This window comes from Triticum aestivum, chromosome 2D (genome assembly GCF_018294505.1).
Source record: "Triticum aestivum cultivar Chinese Spring chromosome 2D, IWGSC CS RefSeq v2.1, whole genome shotgun sequence".
NCBI lineage: Eukaryota > Viridiplantae > Streptophyta > Magnoliopsida > Poales > Poaceae > Triticum > Triticum aestivum.
Genome location: NC_057799.1, coordinates 432,122,315 through 432,131,649, shown reverse-complemented (window position 1 = coordinate 432,131,649; position 9,335 = coordinate 432,122,315). Strand labels below are relative to the sequence as shown.

The window sequence follows — 9,335 nt, the reverse complement described above, 5'->3', positions numbered from 1 at the left end:
AGGGGCCCTGGCGGTAGCCTGTCTAAACCTATTGCCAGAACCCCTGGCGGTAGGTGGTGGCTGTGTTGTTGCCTAGAAAAGTTTCTGTAACGAAATATCGAAGTGCCCTGGCGGTAGGTTGTGTGACCTTACCGCCAGGGTCCATAGCGGTAGGGTCCTGTGTTTTACACATTCAAGTTTAATTGCTTGTTTCTTTTCAAATTCAATATCACATCAATGAAATAGAGACACTACATACACAATAATAAAACTTGGAAGTATATAGACATGTCTTTTACCATGAAAGTATATACTCATTTCTTTTACCATGAAAGTATATACTCATTTCTTTTACCATGAAAGTATACTCATATTGACAAGAACAAATGGCATGAAGTTAACTTAATGTCCAAACTGAATTGATAATGAACAAATGGCATTACAAGAGGCACATAGTTTCATTATTCATCGAGAACATAATTGAAAGACACAAGACAGACTAATAGGACGATTTGCTGATAAGTTCGAAGAGCGGGCAGACATCATCATCTTCAGAGCTCCTCGTATGTTAGCCTCGGCCGTGGAGACAGAAACGACAGCGGATCCACCGGTTCAGGCGGAGGCGGAACGCTAGTCGGCATCCGACCATTCAAGCACTCTCATCTTGCCCTGCCCGCTGGAGTTTTCGCCTCCGCCCTTCCCCAGTTGATGATATCGAACGCAGATGCACTTGGGGGCGGCATCCTGGCTCTCTCCTCCGCATTGCTCTCGAAGTAGATTCTCCGGCCCAAATTGCTCAGGAGATAGTTGGTGTAATTTTGCGCAACTTCAATGCACGCTTCCCGGCGGACACGGTAGATACTTGGATCTGCCTCCATCTCTGCCTTCACTTTCTTCCACTCCTTCACGCTCTGCGACCAACCCGTGACATCGTCGAGGATCCGCTCTGCCCTCTCGTGCCACCGCTTTGCCCTCATCGCCTCTAGGACCTCGTCTGAGACAGATCCCACCGGCAGCAGCAGCTCGGGGAAGGTCTCGTACATGTACGGGAGCGGCATCTCTAACGGAATGTGCAGGAGAGGAGTGGGAGGAGCGGGCGGTGATGGAGTCGGCGGTGCTTGCTCCAAGCTTTCGTACCTAAACATATAGATTCATCACACAAAAGGTTCATCATCTTGAAAAAAAATCTAAACCTAGGTTCATTTTGAGAGTTCAACATTTGTTCTCCAACTACATCCACTACTTGAATCATAGCATATCAACATGCATGATCATATCACAATAAATTCCTCCAACATGCATCATATCAAAAAAAATCCTCCAAAAATAATATGAACTAGGGTTCATCTTCACATAACCATACCAACTAGTGACTAGAGTTCGTATCTAACAAAATATAACATCTAGAATCAACCTAAATCAATCCTAGGGTTCAAAATAATTAAATCTAGTTCAAAAAGGGGAGTGATTTGAATCAAATAATGCAACGAATCGGAAGCTATTTGTCTAAAACTAATTGAAGGGATCTGTCGGCGTCCTGGGAACGGGGGTCCCCATACTTGCCTGCCTGCGGCCCACGGCGTGGCTAAGCCAGCAGGCCGTACGGCCCATCTTCATCAACAAGGCATCCAAGACCCTCGCGAGGGGCCAAGCCTCGCGAGGCGGACGACGCAAGACCTCCTCAGGAGTGGCCTAGTCAGGCAGTTTCACGAGGAGCGGAGATATCAAGGCGGGGCAAACCTCATGAGGCTCTCGTGACGTGAGCCATGACGATCGACACCAGGCAGGCGCCAGCGCGCGCAGCGTCCTTGTTTCCTCTTTGGTGCTAAGGAGGCCAGCGCAGGCGAGTAGTACCGAGGCATCGGGCAAAGGTTGCTATATCGGTGCAATGAGACCAAGACCAGGAGGACGGCAAGACGGAGGTCAACGTGAAGCCCAAGCGGGCGTCACCACCAGAGCCTTTTGCAGGCGAAGACCACTTTTGTCAAGATAGCTTGTACTAGCTGTCCCCCTTTAAATTTGCCCGCCGTTGTTGGATCCCTTCCCGCTCAATATTTGGGAAGAGGACCAGCGCCTATATAAGTAGAGCTAGCCGCCACAGTAGGGGCATCTTGTGACGCCCCCGATTCAATCGTACACTAATCATGCACGCAAATGTGTACGATCAAGATCAGGGACTCACGGGAAGATATCACAATACAACTCTACAACATAAATAAGTCATACAAGCATCATAATACAAGCCAGGGGCCTCGAGGGCTCGAATACAAGTGCTCGATCATAGACAAGTCAGCGGAAGCAACAATATCTGAGTACAGACATAAGTTAAACAAGTTTGCCTTAAGAAGGCTACCACAAAAGTAGCAACGGTCGAAAAGGCAAGGCCTCCTGCCTGGGACCTCCTAACTACTCCTCGAAGCCGAACTCCACGTAGAATCATCCTCTGGATCTCTAGCTCCTGTACTCCAGCATCTGGTTGCGACAACCAGGTATAGAAAGGGGAAAAGATGGAGAAAAGCAACCGTGAGTACTCATCCAAAGTACTCACAAGCAAGGAGCTACACTACATATGCATGGGTATATGTGTAAAGGGCCATATCAGTGGACTGAACTGCAGAATGCCAGAATAAGAGGGGGATAGCTAATCCTGTCGAAGACTACGCTTCTGGCCACCTCCATCTTGCAGCATGTAGAAGAGAGTAGATGGTAAGTTCACCAAGTAGCATCGCATAGCATAATCCTACCCGACGATCCCCTCCTCGTCGCCCTGTTAGAGAGTGATCACCGGATTGTATCTGGCACTTGGAATGGTGTGTTTTATTAAGTATCCGGTTCTAGTTGTCATAAGGTCGAGGTACAAGTCCGGGTCGTCCTTTTACCGAGGGACACGGCTATTCGAATAGATAAACTTACCTGCAGGGGTGCACCACATAACCCAACACACTCGATCCCATTTGGCCGGACACACTTTTCTGGGTCATGCCCGGCCGCGGAAGATCAACACGTCGCAGCCCCACCTAGGCTCAACAGAGAGGTCAGCACGCCTGTCTAAATCCTATGCGCACAGGGGTCTGGGCCCATCGCCCATTGCACACCTGCACGTTGCGTGCGCGGCCGGAAGCAGACCTAGCCTAGCAGGCGTTCCAGTCCAATCCGGCGCGTGCCGCTCTGTCGTTGACGTCACGAAGACTTCGGCTGATACCACGACATCGAGTGCCCATAACTGTTCCCGCGTAGTTGGTTAGTGCGTATAGACCAAATGGCCAGACTCAGATCAAATACCAAGATCTCGTTAAGCGTGTTAAGTATCCGCGAACACCGACCAGGGCCAGGCCCACCTCTCTCCTAGGTGGTCTCAACCTGCCCTGTCGCTCCGCCAGAAAGTAATAGTCGGGGGCCGTCAGGAACCCAGGCCCACCTCTACCGGGATGGAGCCACATGTCCTTTCAGCCCCTCATCAGAATTACTTGCGGGTACTCAACGAGCCGACCCGACTTTAGTCACCACATGTGTCATGTATATAAAGTATATAGTGTATACCCGTGATCACCTCCCGAAGTGATCACGACCCAGTAGTATAGCATGGCAGACGGACAAGAGTGTAGGGCCACTGATGGAACACTAGCATCCTATACTAAGCAGTAGGATAGCAGGTAAGGGTAACAACTGTAGCAACAATGACAGGCTATGCAACAGAATAGGATTAACCGAAATCAGTAACATGCTACACTACTCTAATGCAAGCAGTATAGAGAAGAATAGGCGATATCTGGTGATCAAGGGGGGGCTTGCCTGGTTGCTCTGGCAAGGAGGGGTCGTCGTCGACGTAGTCGATAACAGGGGCGGCATCGGTCTCAGGGTCTACCGGAGAGAATAGTAGGAAGAACTACAAGTTACCGGCGAAGGGGATAACATCCGGGAATGCTTTCCCGAAGTTTGGCATTTTCGGACAGACGAACCAGAGGGGGACGGTTGCAGGTTCGCTATGCTAGGGACGTGTGGCGGACGAACGGACGGCGTATTCGAATTCGTTGGATTTTTCTGAGCAACTTTCATATAGAAAACATTTTCATCTGAGCTACGGTTTATTTTATATTAATTTTCCGAAGTTTTTAAATGATTTTCTAATTTTCTGGAATTGTTTTAAATTCGAATATTAAATTCTAAAGTGCAGTCAACCCAGCCAACCTAGTCAACTTTTGACTAGTCAATAGGACAATGTGGCCCACATGTCATTGTCACATAAATTAACTAGTGTCTAGATTAAAATGAGACCACGTGCCATTGCTTTATATTAAACTAAACTAGCACTAGGGTTAGTTCTAAACTAATCCTATTCTAACTAAACCCCACACACACACTTACGCGCACACACCTAGCGCACATCAACCACGGCCATGGCCTTGACCATGGCCAGCCGCAAGAACATGCTGCAGCAGGCAACGGCACTACGCAGCGGCACTACGGGAGCAGCAATACGCAGCGGCAGCCACAAAGGGCAGCAGCAAGCAGCATGGAGCAGTATAGAGCAGCAGCAGTAAGTAGCAGTGGCAGCGGGCAGAGCAACGCAGCAGAGTATCAGCAGCAGGTAGCCAGCGGCAGTAGATCATCAGCAGCGGCACGTACGCGGGAGGGAGGCGCCAATAGGGCGGCCAGGAGCAGCCGCGGTGGCGCGGGCGACGACGGGCGCGTCGGGACGCGGCCACGAGCGGGCGCGCATGCACGGGGGCGTAGCCGGGTGAGGGTCGTTTCGGTCAGGGCGCAGGCACGGAGCTAGCTTCGGCCATGGCGGGCGGCGGCTACGGCAACAAGCGGGAGACATGCTAGGGGATACGGAGGAGAGGGGAAAGAGGTCATAGAGGACTGGGAGCTCACAGTGAAGCTCGAGGCGGGCTCATGAAGGCCGGAGAGGCTCGGGGTGGAGCGGATCGACGAGCGGCAGTGGCGATATCCGACGAAGGGGATCGATGCGGACGGCGTCACCGGTGCACCTCGGCCTTGATCAAGTGGCGCAGGAGACAATACGAGGATGACGGAGCTCCTGGACATGCTCCCACGGGTTGGCGACGACGGTGGCCGTGGTAACGACGGTGAGGCAGCGGTGACCACGAGTTGTTCGAGCTCAAATTCGAGCGGAAGAGGAGGGGGCGACGGGGGATCCAGGGGCACTGAGCGAGATGGGGGTTAGGGTTTCGGTGGGCGCCTTTATAGGCCGAGGGAGGCGACGTGGTGGCCATCCGGCCATGGTGCGTGCCGTGAGATGGCTGCCACGCCATGGCCCCTGCCCCCCCTGTACGTGGCAGGGAAAAAGGCTGGGAGTGGGTTGGGCCATGTGCACAACTAGAGCCCACTAAGAAAGTACTAGTTTAGGCCTTTTCTCCTTTTATTTTCTGTTTTGTATTTTCTTTTAGATACATATTGTTTTTAGCTTAGAAAAAAATGATAATAACTCCTAAATTGATGTTTGAGAACCACCCACTGCCATAAATGGTTTACCCCGAAATAAATTAGTTTAGAATTTTATTAATCGAAAAAGGTATTCACTTAATTGTTTTGCTGCAGTTCTAATCACTTTAGAGTAATTAATTATTTTATAAAAATGTTGTTTCTCCACCAATACTATCAATGATTTAATTGTCACAATAAGAACATTTTAGTTTTGAGAATTGAAAACTTTTATTGTTTGACTTTAATTCAAATTCAAATTTGGATCGGTTCTGAACTAACACGAGATTAGCAACAGTAATCGTGGTGACATGGCATCATACCAGAGGGTTACTGTAGCTTGATTACCGGGGCGTCACAATTCTCCTCCACTACAAGAAATCTCGTCCCGAGATTTAAGAGGGGAGGTAAGGGGGAAGGGATTTGGTTACGAAATTCTAACGAGTCTTCTCGGTCTTAGTCTCTCTTCTCGAAGAGGTCGATCCATTACATTGACGTCTTCATTTCTCTGCTTCAGGTCATCTTAATGAAGTCGGCATCCTTTCTTCGGGAACTCCATCGTACTTACGAAAGAATAAAGGGTGGGCATTTCGGGAGAACAGACCTCTGCAAAGTCGACTGTCTGGTCGATAACATCGAGGGAGGTGGCGGAAGTAACTCTCGAACTGGAACTTTAAGAAAATATCGAGAGTAGAGTAAGAAGGTACCATGAGAAGTTTCAAGCGGGTAGGCAATCGTTCGATGCCTGAAACAAAGTGTAAAAGGGGTCCAGAGCAAAGGGAATAAGCTTTGTGTCTGATACCAGAATTGATGATCTCACGGGAGGTGGCTCGTGAATTATATACGAGGCCACGCGCGAGGAACATCCTTGGGAACAGGGGGTGTACAGGAGAGTCAGGTTTCGATCCTGTGAAACTGTGGGTTATGGGCCCACCATGTGGATTAAAAGTAGGAGGAACGGTGACATCTTGCACAGAGCCAACTGCCTGTAGGAATCCCCCTTTCCAACTCCTTGGCCGAAGTCGAGTCTAGTCATTAAAAAACTTTTACTAACATGGCTGTGTGGCTTACGGGCCCACGTCGCCATTGGGTGGTATTAGGATCTTTTACTCCTTGTCTATACTCTGGGACTCTGATCTCTCTCCTATTCGGGTTAAGTGAATTTTGCTAAATCTAACATTAGGATCTCGTTATCACTTTCACCCGGAGAGCCCCTTATTACTGATGATCGTCTGCTGCACGTGAAGACCCTGAAGATACTCTCCCCTGATAACCCGAGAACTTGTGTTCATCGCTTTTGCAATTCCCTTTCATCGATAAACTCCTATGGATAACCACGTATACTCGTCATTCATACAATGTTTCCCAGTTGATCTTGTTATTACAAGATACCCCGAAATTCTCTTTGTTGTTCCGAGAATCCTTTGAGCTTACTGCCTTGCTGTTCTTTGTCACCTGAATACCCCTACGGATAATTCTCGCACTTACCGAGTATCCGCTCATCCCCAGTTGATTCAAGTATTTCACAAAAGTGTTCAAAATACCATTCAATCTTCCGAAAATCCTCAGGAGCCTTTTGCTCTTGAAATTCTTGCTTACTTGCATTATGATTAATCTTAAGTCTCGTAATCTTATTGGCATCTCTTGTCATTATCATTTTGAGTCTGTTGATTCAATTTGTTGCGAATGCTCGCAATCCTCAATCAGAGCCTAGAATTCATCCTTCCGGCTCAGACGTCATTTGAAACGTGAACTGGTTATCGACCAATCAAATTGCCGTCGATTGTACCCCTAAGTCTATTCAACTTATCCATTCTTAATCAGACCATTGGCTTCTGATCCCTTGATTTGGAAATGATAATTCCTTTGCATTTGAGCTTTTAATTACTCAGTTGTTTTTATAGTCCGATGCCCTTTCGTTCCTTCTTCCTCTGATAGAGTACCGATACTAGCATCAGCTCCGTTGTAGACCACAAGACACCTTGTTGGGTTATTATCCGACAGTGTCCTTCATATTCAATAACCTTGTGATCATTTCCATGGATATATAATGCCTTTGGTAATTTGTATCCTCTGCTTGATAACCATACTCTACTTTTGAGCTGGTGATTTTACTCTTGAAGCTTGTGGCATATATTCCTAATATGCCCCAATGGGTTGAACCAACGCCTTCACTATTCTCATTGAACCCATAAGATTTCACGGGTCATACTTATCTGATATGGCACCAGGTAAAACTTTCAACAACTAATGTCATGTTTGAAACACGAGAAGTGAATGGAAGGTTATGCATTGAAGAAGTGGGAGTCGACCTTGAACTTAGTGTTCATGCCCATGGATACGATGTAGATCTTATCATTAAAGCCTCTCTTAAATTAATTATTCCTTTGGTATAAGTTCATCTTATATCTGGGATCTGGTCTTTTGCAATCGTGGTTCCGACCATGTTCTCCTTTAAATACCATTTCTCGTGCAAGTTTAAGCAATTGTCTTCTGTAGAGAAATACCCCAGTCCAACCTCTACTTTGATCTGTCGTCGAGTATTACCCCCCTGGTATCTCGAGATTATCACGAAACTGCATAACTTCTTATGAGTTCTTCATCAAGTACTACATTCTCACTGATTCCAATTTTTTCACGGGCTCTGGGTTATTAAACACTCAAAGGCACCGATAACTGAATCGAGTTCGCACCGCGATTAAACAACTCTTGGTAACCTTCATTACTTATGAATTTGAACTCGATCACGTAAGTCCTAGCCTGATTGGCTATATCATTATCGTGCTAAATTTTAAACTGTGCCACCCGATCCTTCTTCCCAGAGCACAACTTTCGATGGTGAGCAAAGCTTACGTCGATCTTCCCCATAATACCATTTCACATTGAGCAGCAAGCTTGATTTCGAATTTGTGTCATACCCGTGGTTCCAATATCCTTTCGCTTCATCATTCCTTTGACTTGATGTCATCGCCAATCGATTACATCTTCATGAAATCTCTCGACAAATGTGTCGTGATCATCATCGGCATTCTGAGCTCTTCCAGGATAGCACTTGAATTCATGATGAGAAATACCACCCTTGCCCCCAATGATTTGTGTTATCATTGACCACTTTATTGCCTTCCGTTCAACACAAACTTGTTCGTGTTTTGTGTTGTACCTTGAGATCCTTGCTATCCAGCCTTAGTTCTTCTTTACCTTGGAGTATTACCATCTTTTTATGTCAATAATGTCGTAAGAATTTCACCACCTCTTAAGAATTCTTGATATAGGTGATACTTCTTGCCACATCCGTTCATTCCTTGGTCGCGAGTTCAAAACTTCTAGCAACCCTATTGCTTTGAAGTTAATGGTTGATAATTCATTCTTAGACCATTGGTTATCGAATCACCATTCTAACATTGATCATGCTACCTAAGCCCATATTCGGGTGCACCTTTCAACCAATGTTTAATTGTGTATGTTTTCCTCGAGCATACATCATTAAGTCATTCGATCTAGCTAATGTTATCTCCTTGTTCACATAGTTGTGGAAATCCATCTTTTGGAAATCTCAATGGATTGTCGCCGAGTCAGCCAGTCACCTCCTCACCTCTCCTTGACTTAATGATGAACCCTTGTTCGGAACTCACTTCCATAGTTCATCTCCCGAGAATGTTCGATGTCGTTTCGACAATTTGTGTTGCACCTTTCTTCTCACGCATCCTGAGTCTGAGTTATCCTGACACCAATCAGATCTGAATCTCGGTCAGATATGATGGTTGGAACATATTTCCAAGAGTTATAGCATTGGTCTATTTATGACCCGGTAAGGTGATGTCATTCCTAACACACCTGGCCGGAGGCCCTATTGTTATAGATTCCTTTTCAGCAAGGTTATCCATTCTTCCATGAGGAAATTGTAAGACTTA

The 9,335-nt window shown here is 46.9% G+C and overlaps 1 protein-coding gene across 2 annotated transcripts; it reads right to left on the bottom strand.

Moving 5' to 3' along the window:
- Nucleotides 1–375: 375 nt before the first annotated feature.
- LOC123049518 (uncharacterized) lies at nucleotides 376–5,144 on the bottom strand. 2 transcript variants are annotated; one of them, XM_044472422.1, is made up of 2 exons: nucleotides 4,855–5,144; nucleotides 376–1,116 (listed from the first exon to the last, which is right to left on the bottom strand). In XM_044472422.1, exons 1-2 carry the CDS (start codon nucleotides 4,875–4,877, stop codon nucleotides 639–641), a joined length of 501 nt encoding a protein of 166 aa, XP_044328357.1. In that variant the 5' UTR covers nucleotides 4,878–5,144; the 3' UTR covers nucleotides 376–638. The 2 variants fall into 2 exon arrangements, 1 of the variants encoding a protein (XP_044328357.1); XR_006423594.1 differs by lacking the exon at nucleotides 376–1,116 and adding an exon at nucleotides 2,344–2,451.
- Between the last annotated feature and the right edge of the window lie 4,191 nt (nucleotides 5,145–9,335).